Below are 18,811 nucleotides of genomic sequence, written 5' to 3'. Positions count from 1 at the left end.
TGAAGCAAAAATGAAGAAAAAAAATCTGAAAATGCTTGCTAAAGAATTTTAATAAAATGTTTTGGGTTAATTATTCGAAACGTTTCCCAGCTATTCATTGCAGTCTTAATTTGAATTTCATACCAAAATTGAACTTTTCTTAAACCAAAATTTGGTTTATCAATGAATTATGGTGTGGGTGGGTGAGTGTGGTTAGATGGTTAGAGAGATTCACTAGCCCCTAAATGTTCCCGCTATCTGCACTATATACAGGTGTATTTTATCTTCTGGAAATGTCCCCCCCCTCCATTAAAATGGTTCCTTTTCCCCCACTTGCCACCCAATCCCACTGTGGATTTCTGCTGTGGCCATTTATACACGTGTGCCGTTGGAAGGAAAATATGAATATGTATTACATTTGACGTCAGAACATAAATCAATTGTTAGAAACACGAATCAATACCAGGCAATTTCAATACTGGACGACACCAGCAGATATTACAGAGCATTTTGCACACACCAAACGTCAACTCAATACTAGAAACATTGTCTGTACCTGTGGAAAATACAATTTTATCCGCACAAAAAAAATGGAACCATCAGATATTCACATCAATTGGAATGATTCATGGAGCAATAATCGAACTGATGCCAATCGAAACTGGAAAGGTAAACTTATAAATTTCGTTTTTCTTAACTGTCAGCACCGTCTCAGAAAATATTCGATAGGTTTCAAAGAGGGTCAGGGAGAGAGAAGGGATAATCTCATTAGTGATTATGATATCTACTACTAACAAGTTTTTAACAGAAAATAAACGAAAAGGACTGGTATTTAGGTTAGGAAAGGGGGAGGGTTGGCATTTGGAATATAGCCATTCGCATTGCTTTCGCAATCCTATTCAGATTTTGTATTTGCAAAAGGGAACTGATTTTATGTGACTAACAACAACCCCCCCCCCCCCTCGTGTCTGCCTTAATTTATCCGATTTCTGAATGGTCAACACAAATATAATCCCATTGCCCAGTGTGTTATGGTAATATTTGTTCATTCATCGTTAAGCTACAGTGTGAATACTGTTAGATGTTCAGTTAACTATATCGCCTAATACACTACAGTAACAAGTGAATCTAAAGCACTGTCTCGACCGCAATTGGTATTAGTGATAGAATACACCATATGCCTAGGAAAAAGGCCATTTCTACGTCCACTGCCCCTGCTATTATTTCGCCTTATAATGTTTAGACCAATCTACGGTAATCGAGTATTGGTACACATTCTCGTGTTGACGTTGAAAGCAAATTTCTCCTAGGTCTGGAACTAATTACGTTGTTCCGAGAACTAGGACGAAGACCTTCGGTGATCGGGCTTTTCTGTAGCAGGTCCAAAAGAGTGGAACAGCTTATACCCCTGAAATTCAGTCTTGTTATTCTTCCACGAGTTTTAAGATCAAACACATCTCTTCCGGGTTGCATTTCACTAGTACTGATTTTGGGTGTGGTTGTTTTTGTAAAGCGCCACTGCATAGTGTCTATAGGAGTGAGCGCTATAGAAACGCGATGCATTATTATTATTATTATTATTATTTGCGATTGTTTACTTAGGCCACTGCCATGGGCTATATGATGCAAAAACGCCAGTAAAATTAAGTCAAATGAAATACTAATGTACAAACTATTGGAATTTCATTTTTATATTCCTTCATGTCATCGATACAATCTTCAAAACAACAACAACGAGTGAATAGAAATGGTGTCCATGCAAAATGATGATCATACGTGATTATGTACTACAAGATATCATGTAAACTGCTATGTGTGTGCTATCAGAGTTATATAGCAAAATAGAGGACGCTGTGCAACAATTGGTTCAGAGATCTTGCAGTTGACTAACGATGACTGACATGCTAAATGTGTACATAAAGATAGTTCATGAAACAGTATTCATTATTTTTCAGTTTCGAAGTATAATACTTCGTCAACTTCTTTGTTTTAAATATCCCTTCGACACTGACAATTCTATTTTTCAAAGAACCGACTCATCTTCATTAGATGGATTAAAACTTAACACTGAGGTAGTTATCCACCCCAACCTCCACCACCGCCCCCACCCCCGAACCCTCCCTCCTATCCCTTTCCCGTCTACATCAACCACATTTTACATGATATCACATGGGCCTGTTAGAGTGTACAACATAAACAAGAAATAGATGACAAACAATCCCTTTTCTTACAGGAATTCCCAAAATAACGCAAGCACCCCTTGGTAATTCTGATCAAATATATGAGGAAAACGATTGGAAATGGCGGATGAGGATTAAAGGGAGGCGAAAACTCACCATCAAGCTTTACAAAGACAATCACAGGATAAAGAAAAAGAAATACAAGACGGATATGACGATGTTCCAGTGTACAATAAAGAATGTCACCTTCGACCGTGAGGGGGAGTATAAACTGGAAATACGTAATAGGCGTGGGACTGCAGTAATAACCCGTACTCTCTGTGTCATACGTAGGGTAACTAAAATACCAGGCAAGCATTGATAACCTAAACAGCAACAGAATACACAAGTTACTACGAAGGTACGGAAACTGTGGGATAAGAGGTGTTTGGCGAAAAATGTTCGGTGAATCGCGGGAACTTTATCTACAGACTTTCGGAACTTGCCGATCTAGATGAGTTTAATTATTATTTAACATCTTAACTCTTAAAGTTCAGGCTGAATGTCTTGCTTTCTGAGAATCGTTTCTGAGGGGTTGTGGTCTTGGCTTAGTCATGAAGATCTGGCGTCGTGGGATTCAAAACACTGCGTACCGCCAGGCTATACTGGGTGACGTTGTTTTTGCAGTTAAGAGGAAAGGAAATACGTGGGGGGGTGGGGGATGGGGGCGGACTATAGACGATGTAACCAAATTTCTTTTTTCTCATATAACAGGACAAACGCAATAGAAGCCGGATATATAACTTTACCTTTTATGATGTACAACTTATCTATTTGAACCACAGGAGCAATTTGACCAATCGAAAAACTTATTGGCGAATAAAATGAGGGATTTCTTCCCCCTCTGCTGGTAGACAGTAGCCTATATATTACCAAACTGACAATAATACTGTGCAGCACATTAATATGTTACATGTATGTGTGGTACAACCTAACCAGTCGAAAACAATTCTTCTACATTGTTTCAAAATTACAGTACCACATTCCTCTTCATGGGCCTACCCCAACCCACCACCACCCCCCTCCCAGGAATTATGGGGACTTTGCCTTCTACCGGTAGACAAAATCATAAAAAAATTATATGTATATGCGTTAAAAACAAGTCGAAAGATCTTCAACATCGTTACAAAAATTGCAAAATATAGTAGGCCCTACAATTCTCCACCTTACAAAAAAGATGGTTACGCCCGTAAACTAAACACTCTAAATTGCACCAAAATTTCTCAAAAGGGAGGGGCCATCTTCCATACATAGACTCCTCCCCTGTAGGACATAACATATTAACTCCCCACTCCCACCCCCCCCCCAAACACACCCACCCCGCCCCTCCCCCACTGTACAATAAAATTGTAGTTGCGCCTCTGCTTGTATAAGGTCTAATCGATTAGGTTGATGCTGTAATCACATTGAGTTTATATTTTGATACTTAATTAAAAACGGCTGAAAGACATAGACTAGCAAGGTAGCAAATAACCGTAATCATTTAGCTAGATTATAGCATATAAAATGGCACATATAGCGTCAAAACAACAATGCAATTATTGAATTATGAACTCACAAGGTTAAATTACTTGTAGTAGGAGGCTATACACTTAAGATCAAGGAAGCCTGGCGTGAGTGGGTGAGGAGGGGGGTCGAGGGATTCTCTTCCAGAGGGTGGTGTCAATTGGGGGTTAGATATTATATTGATGAAGCATAGTTTATTCTATTTTGATTGTATAGTTGAGGACAGGGGAATGCTTCAAAAATGGGGCCAAGGGAACTTAGATGGCTAAAACGTTACTAGCTTAGTATTTTGGTTTTGGTAGCCAGTATACTGTGGTGTAACATGTGAAGTCAAGCGCTTAGTGAGGAATTTGCCATGGAGGGCGAAGCCTGTAGGCAATCTATCTAATCTTAGCGCCACCATGAGTTGGCGCGAAGCGTACAACAAAATGTTGGCCGAAAATGCCTCCCAGATCGCTGGAAATGACACTTCCCAGGCCTTGAATACTGCATTTAAGCATGTTTCATTTTGAAATTACTAGTGATATTATAAAAAATAATTAAAAATATGCTCAAGGGGGGCGGTCTCCCCCTTCGCACCCCCCCCCCCTTAGCTACGCGCTTGTATGAAGTTATACTTGTTGGCTTGTGGACACTTTTCTTCATAACTCAAAAGTTCCGTCCTTCAATTTTAAGTGTTTTATGTCAAGACACCAACCAATGGGAACATATCTAGATGCCGCCACATGATGTATTTTATTCCATCATTTTATCTTTTCAAAAGTGATATACGCCTTTATTTTGGTGGTATTTATGTATAGTGTAAATGTGGAGTGGGGCACGAAATAGACCGGACCACAGAGAATGTGTGTTCGCTGGAGGAAGGGGTCAGTTCCTCCTTTTTAAAGCAGTTATATTGGCAATCTTATTAATCTTAATGTAAAATGAAGGTAAATAAATTAACATATTTATGCCACTTTATCACGTCTTTAATGATTTTTATGTATGTGAACTGCAGGCGAGGATCCAGTATATGGTGTGGGCAGTGGCGGAGCGTCCATATAATCAGGGGCGGATCCCACCCCCACCCCCTCCTGACAGACTCAAATGGGCTGCTGGCGCCCTTTTCAGCTCTTTACCACTTTTTACTTATTCGTGATTATTGACTTTTTAATTGCTCTCTCATCTACTTATTGACATTTGTCACATGTTGTTGGTGTAATTTGGCGATGACACCTATTTATTCTTCGTTTATCTGCAAATTAGCCAGGCCCGGAAAGGGTCATTTCCGGCGATCTAGGGAGTATCTTTACTCAAAAATTTCGGTACGCTACGCGCCAACCAGTTGTGGCGCTCCGCTTAGATATGTGTCCAGAGCTGTATATAGCTCTGATAGTGTCGATGGCGCCCCTACAGACCATTCTCGCCCCTCCTAACCAACACCCCTAGCTCCGCCACTGGGGGTGGGGACTTACACCCCAACCTATGTTCAACTTCCATTTCCTTTTTTATTTCTTGCCTCTTAACAGTACTCGAGTAGTGAGCTGTCTTATCCCTATAGGTTAATAGATACAAGGCAGACCCTACATAACGAGATTGGGGTGAGATGGAGGTGAGACACCTGTGAGTTTGGGGTGAGATGTCTGTGAGTTAGGGGTGAGATGCCGGTGAAATGGGGGTGAGATGGGTATAAGTTTGGGGTCAGTTGTAAATGAAATGGGGGTGAGATGCCTGTAAGTTTGGGTGAGATGTCTTGAGTTGGGGGTGAGATGGTGGTGAGACCAGTGGCGTCACCAGACTTTTCAGTCAGGGGGGCACAGGGGGGGCACCAGCATTTGATGGGGGCACTTAGGTGGATACGGATCGCCGTCCTGGGGGAGGGGTCTATTTTCGCATACGGAGGATGGGCTATATGCAAAGTGGTGCCACATTTGATGCTAAATTCGATCTGCAGAGATCTCCAGAAATTGCTATTTTTTAGGTAATGATTTTAACAACGCACAGAATTTTGCAGAGGATATGAACCACATGCTGTCGATATTATGCCTAACCCTATCAATAGAACCTACATTTGTTGAATTAATTAACTCCTTTCTTGTCCTTCTCGTTTTCTCCCATTATCTATTAAGATGTAACAGGTTCCAGCATCGTTATTGGCTCCTATCAGGGATCTCACCATGCAATCCACAGTTTGATCACACATCGAGTATGGCTCACCTGTTGTGATGGCGCGGGTTACGACTTCGATACCCGACGGTCAAGGATAAACTTTTTCATTTTTTCGCAGCTCATTTGAAGAAAATACGAATTACTGTGCTTCTTTGTCCTTATGAAAAACCAACTCAGATGATGGGAGTTGAATATAACAAAATATATATATATTTTTTTTACCAACCCAAATCTCAGATGGGGGCACTCGCGGGGCACTAGGTTTTCCAGGGGGGCACGTGCCCCCCCTGGCCCCCCGTTGGCGACGCCACTGGGTGAGACAGGGGTGAGATAGGGTGAGATGGGGTGACATAAGAGTGAGATGTTGGTGAAATGGGGGGGGGTGAGATAGTAGTAACATCAGTGTGGGATTGGGGATAGTTGAGGGAATTAGGGGCAGTTGAGGTTACTCTACTTCACTGCTTTTGATTTTATTTGTTATCTAAAAGTAGTGTCAAAATGAATCCATTTGGTGGTGAGTTAGGAGGGAGGGATAGATGACATGGGGAGGGGTGAGATAAGTTGCTGGGTAACCTTTGGGGTGAACTTTACATACACCGTAGTAGCTATTGGTACAAAACCATAAACTATAGGAAAAGAGAATGGTACAACAAGAATATTTGTTATGTACAGGTTAAATATCGCAGCTAAAATTTTTAATGGCAAAGTAGGAGATTCCTAACAATAAGATGCAACATAAATATTTGAACCTTGGACACAAAAATAAAAACACAAAATAATTGTATCATGGATATTACGGTATCTCCATTCAAGATGTTGTTGTTATAACGACAGAAAGGAAAAGCAACAATAACAAAATAGAAATGTAGAAAAGCAATTCATTTTGAAGATAATTTTGAATTGAAGCTGGGTTCAGTTTAAAAAATATTTCATTTTCTGAATAATTACTCATTTCAAATATGATGACAACAACAAGAGACATAGGCATTGGTAAGACAAAATGGACTTAACTTGAGTTCTGAAACATATTACTAGCCCCATTCTCCAAACCCACCCCCCCCCATCCCCTCCTCTGTCAAATTACCAGTTGTGAGAACTGAGAATATGTGATGGGTACAACAGCACTTTGTTGTTCCTAGTTACTTTCAAACATTTAATAGCCAGCATAAACCAAATATGAATCACATATTCTGACCACCAGAGAACAAATGTCTCCACTCTCATCACTGTTTGAATCCTGTTCTAACAAACTACTTTCTGTGTAATCTCTCCAGAGTTGTGCAAAAACATTATTCGAAAAAGATGCCAGTGAGAACAAGACTCTGGCCGATAGTTTAGACTTAAAGCACTGGCACTGTTTAGCATTTAACCAGAAAATATCCAGAGGCTTACCGCATATAGCCTGTCAAAATGGTTAATTGTCAGGTTTTGCCCACAGAACCTCAAGAGACACTCCCAAAGGTTGTACTGTATTTCAAATGAACACCACTTCCAACGCTGATAAACGTTAGAAATATATCAGAAAAAAACCAATACCATCAGAGAGAACAAAAGTCATAGCTGAAATAAAGCAGCTTCCAAATACATCGCTGCTTCACCTTCCTCCCCTCCCCTCCCCGGGGATACATATTCAGTACGGAAATGAATCTCTCCTGGTCTCTACCCGCTCTTCCTCCCCATCTCTCCAGTAGAAGATGTCGATGACGTAGAGCGAGATGAGAGCAATCAAGCCCAAGCCGCAAGTTATCATCATGATCCTCAGAGCAGGAAGTTCACTCTTTGGAAATGCACCAAATACTTCCACCGCGAATTGAGTTTCGAGTTGACAGAAACTGATAACAAAATAAAGAAATCCAGGAAAGAATAAACTTCATTTATGGGTTTTTGTCCCCCACCCCAAAAAAAACCCACCTCGATATCCCGCCTCTCGTAAGGAATGCTGAAACGGCCAACATAAAGGTATGCTGTATTGGCCCCAAATATGCTAGATATTCAAATATGGTCACCTTTGGTGAAAATTCTTAAACTGTTTTTATTACAACATTCGAGGAAATTTTCCTCATTTGGATATTCAGTCATCTTGTGCGTTCCTAAAAACTGTATAAGAACAAATTGGAGAGTGAAAACCTCCAGGAAAGTACTTTTTGAAAACTTCTAGCAATTATAGCGTGCTATAATTTGGGGCCTGTACAGACTATCTTTAAGCTCATGGTACGTCGGTCAAAAAACCTTCGGCCAAAGCATCGGCACAATTTGTGTACCTAACATTAAGCGCTTTATTACTGCTAGTCAGCAGATATTATTTTCAGTAACGTCACTGTTGTATACTTTACTGTAAAGAAATTAGATGTGTATTGCTATGCGGGAAAAATGCCAGAGAGAACTAGACTCCGGCTGATAGATATTTGATCTAAAGCACTGGCGCTGTTCGGCAAGTGCAGACTAAGATAGTGGAATTCTAGGCCTTTTCATCTACCGAGGTCACTTTAAAAACATTTTTACAATAAGAACACAGTCTAAATCCTATACCTGTAATCTGGATCCAAGACAGTGATGTTGAAGACATAAATGCCATTGTATTGTGAAAATTTGATCCCGTTGGTAGTATTGTTACTGAGTACCTCGTAAGGTTGAGAAGGATCATAACTTTCGGCACCCTGCTCGGGTGAATGACAACTTATGTAATTCTGAAATATAAAGATTAATAATACAACATGCAACATGTAAACATTGTACACATATAGTGAACTGATAGTACAAACATCTGTAGCAAAGCATTGGCCACTCAGTCACGAGAGCATTGAGAATAGATATATTAATGATGGAAATGTACACATATAGTGTACTGATAGAACGAACATGTGTAGCAAAGCATTGGCCACTCAGGAGAGCATTGAGAGTAAAATATATTAATGATGGAAATGTACACATATAGTGTACTGATATTACGAACATCTGTTGCAATGCATCTTCCACTCACAAGAGCATTGAGAATAAACATGTTAATGATGGAAATGTGCACATACAGTGTTCTGATAGTACGAACATATGTAGCAAAGCATTGGCCACTCAGGAGAGCATTGAGAATAGATATATGATTGATGCAAAATGTACACATATAGTGTACTGATAGAACGAACATGTGTAGCAAAGCATCGTCCACTCACAAGAGCATTGAGAATAAACATGTTAATGATGGAAATGTACACATATAGTGCACTGATAGTACGAATATGTGTAGCAAAGCATTGTTCACTCAGGAGAGCATTGAGAATAGATTTATGATTAATGCAAAATGCTGAAGGTATAGTCCACTTGAGAATAGAAATTTGTGTAACAAATCTGTGAAAGCATTGTTCATGCTGATGTGCAAACAGTAATATATGGAAAAACAACTTTGAGAGCATTGTTTTTTTCCCGCGGGGTATTGGCAATCGAGATATATGTCAATGAAAAAGAACTTTTTAGAGCATTGTGCCACTCGTAGAAGCATTGATAATAGACTTTATGTAACAAAACCTTTTAGAGCATTGTACATACCACTCATAAAGAGCACTGATGATAGAAGACTTGCATAAAACCACTTTGAAATCATTGTTCAAATTGTTCACTGATATCAGTATAGATCAAACAAATTATATGTACAAAATCATATTTGAGAGAAGACTATGTAGAAACTACATGTGCGAATATTGATGCACTAATGTGAGAATAAATTTATCTTTACAATTGATTTTAAGGAATTTTTTATTTTTTTTATTTTATACCAATGAGCATGAAATGCTTGTCTTGAACGTGAATATAACTTAGTGTTAATTAAACATGTGTGAGTGCAAATTAAGGAATTGGAAAATTTATGTGAAAGCTGAATTGAAATGTGGAAATCTGGTATGAATTTGTAAACCTTTTCAATTTCAACCAAAATCGGCAAACATATTCTCAGAGGTTGGTTGAGTTTCCATCGAATTTCAAACACTTTGGGACGTTAAATTCATTTGGTGACTATGAATTACAACATCGTTATCTTGATAATCCCTGATGATTTCAAAAACATCAAATGGTGTCCAGTACCTCTCTGGTCCAGGCAGTGTAGGGGTCCACAGTAAACTGTTGTTGGAGCATCAAGAGCCAGCTCTGTGGCCTTCTCTTGCACCCAGCCTGATGAAACAAAGACAACAGGGTACCAGAAAACGAAAACGCATAAATATAGCCATACATGTTAATATTCATGAACTTTTACATATATATATATATATATATATATATATATATATATATATATATATATATATATATATATATATATATATATATATATATATTTATATATATATATATATATATATATATATATATATATATATAAATATATATACATATATTTCAAACTTAGTTCGTTCCATCAATCACTCAAGCAAGGCTTGTCCAAAATGTGGATATGAGTTGCAGATTGTTCTATCTGAGGAGGATTGCAGATTCTATTGTGCAGTGCCTTTTCTTTGCACAAATGATATCAAATTAAAATGGTTTCATTACAAAATTCTTCATTGTTTCATCCATACAGATGTTCTTCTCCATAAAATGAATATCAATGATCATGACCTTTGTTCCTTTTGTGAATCGCATAGCAAAACTATTCAACATTTAGCTTTTAGTAGTGATTTTGTTAAGCCTTTCTGGACCTATCTTGAAAGCATACTGGAAGAAAGAAATATCAATATTTTTTGTCTTAAATCCTAAATCGAATTTATTTGGTGGGAAGTTAGATAAAATCTTTAACCTTATAATAATTTTGCTAAATTATTTCACTTTTCTTTCAAATTTTAAGAAGACAAGTCCTTCAGTCAATAATATGAATCACTTTCTTAAAGATCATTTTTGGCTGCCAAAATATATTCTTTCAAGCAATATGACTGGGGATAAATGGGAAACGTTCTGGCTCCCATGGTATCATTTTTTTGCACTTATATTAACAATATTTTGTCTTTATTAAAGGTAACCAAACATTCTTCTATTGTTTTTTGGTTATATTTATGTACAAATGTGTCATAATTATTATTAACAAAGCATGTTACTTATGTAACTATGTAGTCTTATTTTTATTTAATTTTGTTATTCGTGAGAAGAAAAACAGAAATGAGAAAAAAAGTTTTTCTCTCAGCCAGCTCCATAGAAATGTTAAACTGCTCCTCTGACTGAAAGACGCTTTAAAGGATTTTCTGGAAACTTTTTGTGAAAATTGAATTAAAGAGAAAGATATTCCATTCACACTGCTAGTTGAAAAACCAGTGCTCAATATTTTGCTCCTAACTTGATAAATATTTCGCTTGAATGTAACCAACTCCTGACTGGCTAAACCTTCAACTACTCCAGGGTGTTGGATCCCACTAAGGGAAGTGGGGGGGGGGGTCTGTGATGTCATCTGGGCAATGGTCTGCAAAGCTTAGGCTATTAAATGACTATATTATATGATTTATCCCTGCAACCTGATACATTAAAAGTGTTTTGACTAGCTGTCCAAAATTCCCTGTACTTAGTATAGAATAAAAATGTATCTTTTTGTATAAATAATCTTATAAAAAAAAACATTTTACAAAAAAAAACTTTGCAGCTGAATTGCTCTGGTGAAATCATCCATTTTGCTGTTGCCAGATACATTTACAAAATATCATATAAAGTTATAAATAATCTTATAAAAAAAACATTTTACAAAAAAAACTTTGCAGCTGAATTGCTCTGGTGAAATCATCCATTTTGCTGTTGCCAGATACATTTACCAAATATCATATAAAGTCCCCCCCCCCCCAAAAAAAAAAAATTGCATATCTTCAACCAAACAAAACGCTATGAGGATGTTGTTTTGCCTAAAGATTCAGAAAGTTTAAGGCGATATTGATAAGCAATCGACGTCAACCGCCAGAAAATCCTTTAAATATAACGTAATCAAAGATGTAGCAGAGTGTAATGTGTATCTACGGTGTCGGCAGTTTCAGTGTAACCGTAGTTATATATGCCATTAGCTTCAGTCAATACAAAATCTGCAGTTATAACTTCTTTGAAGACATCATGTTCATACCTGGAAGAGAAGGGGGAAACAAATTATTCTGGAAATTTGGTTTTAAAGATTTAATAATGAATTGAGGTGGCATATACTTTATATAACGTCTATATCAATCCACCTGAGTGTTCTCCTCAAGGCACAAACAATGCATCCAGAGAGCATAAATTTTTGTGATATGTTTATCAAACAAAATCTGTTTTTGGGTCAGAGTACACAAATGCAAGTAAATGTGGTGCAAACATTGGGTCAATGGAGACAATTCTAGATCACTTTAGGCCTTCAAGGAGCAGCAAACAAAAATGATTTTCTACTGGGTTAAAGAGGTTTGTGAACAAGTGACAAAAGCTTTAGACTCTCCTAGCGAACAAAAAATCTTCATGGTTGTGATACAGATATATGAAGATGCCATGAATGGCCAACTTTTCAGCTATTTAGTGATGGGTAGTGATTAGCAAGTGAGAACTAGTAACCAGGACTGAGAGAACACAGTCACTTTGACAATTTTTGTGCGTTAGTCAATGGGGCAATTATAAGGAGTATGCTATCTCAGAGGATTGAGAACATTGTCTCCCTTGGCAACAGCAACAAAATGAAGTCACCGAGGCCCTCAGGATCCCAGAGCAGTAAAGATAAATAATGCTAGAGCAAAACAATGATGTCCTTTCCCATGTCTGGACAATTAATTTGAGGTGAATGAATAGAGATGGTCATCTAAAGGATGACATTTTCACACAAGTAAGTTGTTCTTGACTAATGGAAGTAGCATCACTACATGAACCGGGGGGGGGGGGTCAAAAGTGGAAGAAAGTATCCCAAAAACAAATACTCCCTCTTCCTCCACACCCCCCCCCCCACCCCCTCCATCTATTTTGCTCTTTCTATAAAATGAGGTTTGCAAAACAATAAAATATACCTACTTTGCAGCAAGAAACTAAATTTCAATCGAGATGTTTATAAATCCCTACCCCGCACCCACCCAACCCCCACTGATGATAAAGCAGTCTCTAAGAGTCGATGACTGGCCTTGAACCTTAGATAATTGAAGTTACTTCTTACAACTCTGCTGCTGTGTGACATGTACCCGCCTCAATCCTTCACTGTCCCATGAAACCAAAACTCTCTGGAGATATATATGCCAATTATGGCCAACTGGACGTGTAAAATTTAACAGAGTATATAGAAAGCAATGTAAGTGAATGTTATATTTATCAACCTGGTCTAAGCTTAAAATGCATTGAAGAGACTATAAAGGGAGGCCGGGTCCCTTGCATGTATACTCACAGTTCAAGTACTGGTTTGTATATAAATCCATAGTAGACTGGGTGTGGGCATCCAAGTTTCCAGTAGTCATACATGACCTCAAGGTCACCCCAGTCAGTCTCAGGGCCAGTTCCTTGAAGATAGTGACGGTCATATACATCCCTGTAGTGTTAGGAATAGAAAATTACAGTAAACGGAATATAAATATAGCATCTCTTTCGACATCCGTCTTTAGGAGTCACAAATGATTTCGAGTTGGTTAGCATCATGTTTGATCTCCAGAGTAAGGCAAATATGTCACCAAAACAGAACTAGTATTGTTGGATACAGGTGACAAACGCCTACAGTGAAATTACGATCTTCCTTATCAATTTCGAACCTCTGGACATACAATCAGCTTCCATAGCCTAGTGGTTAGGGTGTCCGCGTATAAATTATTACATAGAAGATTGAAGCTATTTACTTCTGTCTCTACTTTTTTCTTACAATTTACCTTGGAATGGTATATTGATGATACTTCATATTTTCACACTCCGTAACTTCAACGGTTCTGTAGAAAAACAAATTTAAAACACATAATTATCCTTCGGTAGTTCTCACTATTTTATTTCAGGAAGGCAGAAAGATGTATCAACCACAGCTGCCATGATGTTATGCGTCCCTGTAAACCTGTACAAAACACACTTTATAAGAACAAAGAATGAGGTAAACACCTCTGTACCTCCAGCTGTCTAAATGTCAGTCATGTAGGTTTATGACATTCAGAAGGTAACCACCTTACATGGATAATGACCTTTTGAAAAACCTCCCCCACCCTCCCCTCCCCCACCCCATGATCTCAAGATCGTGAAGAAGGTAAACAAAAATGATGATCATCCCAAGTAGTATCAGTTACCAAGGTCAGCACTGACCAAGAAATTACTGACCCTTGCTGAACAGGAAGAGGAGAGAGGGAGGAGGAGGAGGAGGAGGATGGGGTGGGGGAGAAGGAGGAGAGTGTTCCTTTATCTCACATTTGTACAGTGGTACCAGTAAACCAATTATGCAACACAGGCTGTTCCAACAAATATTCTGCGAGTGATTGATGGATTCCTTACCGCCAAAGTAAAGGTTTTGGCCCTGTCTACAAAGCTTGGAGCTACAGTGGTCAATTTGGTACAACATTGGTTATAAAATAATGAGTCTGGTCAAATGGTAAAAAGTTGTTACACATAAACAAGATGCAGTTTCATCAGTAAAATTCTCCTCACAGATTTTTCAGGTTTCGTTCTTTTCTCTACAGAATTTGTCCTTTGTAGATCATTGTGAAAAAACAACATAAAATAAAATATCGTGAAACAGAAAGCTTGAGCACCAAGTATGTATGTATGTAAGCATCGAAAAACAGAGATGATAATTAGATGTTAGCTACAATTACCTGATTTGGAAATAAGTAGATGATAATATACAGACAGACAGATAGAATGACAGATTGAGGCTGAAAGACAAGAAAGATTGTTAAAGTAAGGATGGACTTTGGAAGGATAGTAGCTCCCCTTGGAGGTTGGTGTCATACCTGCGGACTCGGATCTGCTTGTAAGATGGACAGCCAGCCACGATGCGTGTGGTCTGTTAGATGGGTTTGAGTGAGAGAGATGGAGGCAGAGGAAGGAAGCATGCAGAGGATGATGAAAACAATCAGGAAAGCATGAAAGTTAAGAAAACAGAGATGAGAGAGACTCCCAGATTATCGTTGTTAACATTTTGAGCCTATCATGAGTCATTTGACAAACACCTTCGACATCATTTAATAAAATTTTGGGAGTCTGCGAGATTTTTACGCAGCATACTATAATTTCAATTGAATTAACAAATAATAATAATGCAGCTTTTATGAAAGTTGATCAAACTTAAGAGAAAGATATTGATATTGGAACTATGGATACCAATAAAACAATAAAACAATAAACGAATCAAAAGTAGCAAAACGTGTCTCACAGTATATATCCTTAACAAAATAAACCCAATAACTCCATCACAAATTTCCTATTCTTGTCATTAGTACATATAATTTCTATACTGAATTTGAAACATTTTGCTTGTTTCTTAAAAGCTTTGTGAAAAAAGAAAAACTGTATGAAAACATAAAAACTATCTTTAAAACAATGAAGACCTTTGAAGTTTGAGCCATGCACGCTGGATTGGGATATATCACAGACACCTTGATGTTACTCATTCCTCTGGCTGATTCTCTCTCTCTGAAAATGGCAACAAAACAATCATGATGGTCAAGCATGCCTATAGAATAATTGTCCTCCTCAAATTCACTTGAGCATTAATAATTTGTTACTTTATAGCATAAACTACACCAAGTACTGCCATTAGGATTAACTAATTGACCAGCCACCATACGATTGTAAACTCAAGTGCTCTAATGGCCTGCACTAATTTCCTGTTTGCGAAGACAAATTTGGCTTGACCACTGAAATAGTACAGTGTATTTATCATGAATTTGTGCAGAGGAGCGTTCAGTATGGTTAGCATTACAAACTCCGATAGATATTCAATCTCCCCTGCTTTTGTACCTCCCAACTGCATTGACGACCCACAAATTTTTATCAGTTTTTTAATATAAAAAATTGTCAGTATCCAGATCCAACACTGCACAGCTGACATACCAATTGAATTCAAGTGATCAAATTAAAAGAAATGTGATAACAAAAGAAATTCTTAATATCTGAACTGCTCCATATCCAACCACTCTTATTTAATATTTCTCCTCCATTTTTTTACCTTAAACGTTATCTAAGTTGACTGATAAATCACATGACTTTTTTCTTTGACTAATATATCTCCAGCAGTTGATCCTCTACTTAATCAATAATTGATTTATCAATCAATCAATATATCGATCAAGCTCTTCCTGAGAATGGAACATCATGTAGGCTAGTTATGTCAACACACAGCATGGTAAATGTTAGATGTCTTATCTATGACATCGTCACCTAGTTTTATAATCCATTTCATGAAAAAAGAGAGAAATAACTGTTTCATTACCCATCAGGAAGGCCACTTGCTACCAGGCTGATATTAATGGCCTGAAATTTGAAGTAAAAAACAAGAAAAGACAGATAAATGGATTGTTCACATGATACACTGTAGTCAGCAATTACTACTTTTTAGAAAAGAAACTCAACTAAATCTTAATTTTAAGTTAGTGAGTTTAGAATTCAAATTCAGTAAAATATTTGCACATAAAAGTGTAAAAATCCAAGCAAGAATACTGGCCCACTGAAATATGAAAGAATAACAAAACAGAGTTAGTGGTTTAAAGAATTCATTATTCCTTAAAAACCTGCTCATGGAGTCACAACTGTACCCACGAAGATAGACGATATTAACTTATCTGTTTAAAGTTTCAATGCCCTCATTTTTTTCTACTAAAATATAATATGTTTTTATAGTTTTTAACTTTTCTTTCTTCTGATTAACTTGTATAACATAGGCTAAAATGTGTAACAGAACTGGCATGGTAGGCTTGATATTGATCTGATAAAGGCAAAAACTTCTAAAACAGCAAATATTACATCAAATTTAAATGACTTTTTTTGCTTAAAATGAGAAACACATAGGAATATCGTTTTGGAACAAGGAAGCAAAATTCTGCTGTATTTAAGAGGATTCAAATGACCCTTGTTTTCAAAATCAAAAAGGAATTAAGTTTTAAGAAAATAAATTAGTGTAGCCTGCCATGCAGTTATATACCAACAACATTCCCATAACATTGAGAGGTTCCAATACTGATGGATTTTCAATTTTCGTCACACCCTGCTTACAAATTTTTGTAAACAGGTAAAAACAACTTTCCAGACAATTGTAGATAATTAGCAATGAGATGCACAAAACATGAAAAGTAAACACTTCACTTGTCTCTCTCTCTCTCTCTGTTAACATTCTCTCCCCTCTCCCCTGCCCCGTCCTCACAGAATCAACTTACCAAATTTGTTTCCATGACTCCCGTGTCGACTGCTTCCCCAACAGTAACATCAGTATGAGTTGAAATGATGCTGGGATTCTCGACAGATACCTCCAGACCAAAGCAACAAGAACGAAATTAAATCAAGCAGAATTGAGTCATATCATGTTAACATAAAAATTTCATTGAAATTCTTTCGACACAAGAGTTTGTGACACATTTAAATACTTACAAAAACAGTGGATAACATGCGTGGCTACTAAGTATTAAAATAACTTGTAGACACCCAAAGTTACGTTGTTGCTTTTTTCACCAATTTTTTTTGGGGGGGCAAATTCATTTTGTTTCTGTTTAATGTGTTCTAGTCACATGATAACATGATTCTGTCAATTGAAATACTGATTGAAGAACAATTTTTGTTCATAATTAACATTTCTAAAATATGTTCCTTACAATAAACTCGTCTTCCATCCAGGGTTCTGGTAGGTAGTGGACGTCCAAGACCATCGTCATGCCGATATCGAGATAGTAAACAGGTCTGAGCTGAGTTATCATCAATGCCTGGTGCTGAGGGAAGTGCAACAGCATACAGGAACTTGATTACAATTGTATTTCTCACTGTGTTTAATGTCTGTCCTTATTTTCAAGATATTCTACTCCCCTGCTGCCCCCCCCCCCCAACTCCCTACCCCATGCAATAACTTCTGCCTATTACCATAATTCATTATTATGCTTTAAGAAATACCATGAATTGAATTTTATGCTATTTTTAAATAATTCACAAATGGATTAGACATATCATTCAGGAATACCTTGCTGAATGTTGCATGATCCTCCGAGTTGGTATAGGGGCAAATATTCCCTGTTGAGCACAAGCAGAATGTGGAACACTCCTGCTACAGTGAAAAGATAAGTTGAAGACTCTCTTTTTTCTATTTCTTGTTTTTCACACATCTCTGCTTTTGTTTTTTGTTTTTTGTTCCTTTATCTAATTTTTATTTTTATGCACCTTGAGTTTTCTACAAACATGGCTTGGATGGTTCACAAGGCTTTTCCAACCATGATTTTAATCATGATTTAACATTAATAGACGTTCTAATTTTATCAAGTAGATCCCACTCTGGGAATACTTTCATAAACTGTAAAGCAACTTCAGTATAATCATTTCAAGGAACAGCATATCATTTTACCTGAATAATTTAAAATTAGTAAAATGTCAGCTAATCTCTCTAGAAGTATCACAACTGGACACATAATTTTTGTCATTTATTACTAGACTCAAAATTTGTTGGCTTCCTGTGGTTATTGTGGTGGGAGAATTACATTTTATGATACTTGAGGATTGACTTAATATTATAGCAAATGACCCAATATGGGTAAAACAACACGACAACCCTTAAATATTGTAATGGGAATATTGGAATGGTATATGGTCAATGAAATGTTGTAAAACATCATCCACACACAACCCCCCCCCCATTACCCCAACCCCCAAAGAAAAATTGCTCACCTTACAATTACTTGAATACTTCTCCAAAGGATATAACATTTCAGATGAAACAACTACAGAGTTATTCATCTGAGAAGAAACATTGGATGGCTGAATGAGAGACCAAACAATTATGTTCACTTCAGAAGACAGACTTATAGCAGAATCCACAGGAATGGACAAATTGGTGATCT

At 37.4% G+C, this 18,811-nt stretch overlaps 1 protein-coding gene across 6 annotated transcripts in view; it reads right to left on the bottom strand.

The window, feature by feature from the left end:
- Nucleotides 1-6,908: 6,908 nt before the first annotated feature.
- Nucleotides 6,909-18,811, bottom strand: part of LOC139974877 (cation channel sperm-associated auxiliary subunit delta-like) — a 20,882-nt gene continuing 8,979 nt past the window's right edge. For 2 of the 6 annotated variants that reach the window (XM_071982374.1, XM_071982380.1), the window contains 13 exons: nt 18,639-18,809; nt 17,941-18,024; nt 17,582-17,695; nt 17,150-17,239; nt 16,210-16,250; nt 15,326-15,410; nt 14,729-14,781; nt 13,667-13,723; nt 13,195-13,335; nt 11,829-11,928; nt 9,924-10,010; nt 8,382-8,539; nt 6,910-7,684 (listed from right to left, as the gene is read on the bottom strand). In XM_071982374.1, the coding sequence (XP_071838475.1) occupies nt 7,483-7,684; nt 8,382-8,539; nt 9,924-10,010; nt 11,829-11,928; nt 13,195-13,335; nt 13,667-13,723; nt 14,729-14,781; nt 15,326-15,410; nt 16,210-16,250; nt 17,150-17,239; nt 17,582-17,695; nt 17,941-18,024; nt 18,639-18,809 (1,383 nt within the window). In that variant the 3' untranslated portion in view covers nt 6,910-7,482. Of the gene's footprint in view, nt 7,685-8,381; nt 8,540-9,923; nt 10,011-11,828; nt 11,929-13,194; nt 13,336-13,666; nt 13,724-14,728; nt 14,782-15,325; nt 15,411-16,209; nt 16,251-17,149; nt 17,240-17,581; nt 17,696-17,940; nt 18,025-18,638; nt 18,810-18,811 lie in introns of all 6 variants that reach the window. The other 4 variants (XM_071982377.1, XM_071982376.1, XM_071982379.1 and 1 more) reach the window with 4 other exon arrangements.

Source organism: Apostichopus japonicus, chromosome 10, assembly GCF_037975245.1.
Source record: "Apostichopus japonicus isolate 1M-3 chromosome 10, ASM3797524v1, whole genome shotgun sequence".
Taxonomy (NCBI): Eukaryota; Metazoa; Echinodermata; class Holothuroidea; order Aspidochirotida; family Stichopodidae; genus Apostichopus; species Apostichopus japonicus.
The sequence above is the reverse complement of the archived record's forward strand: the minus strand, read 5'-3'. Positions and strand labels throughout refer to the sequence as shown.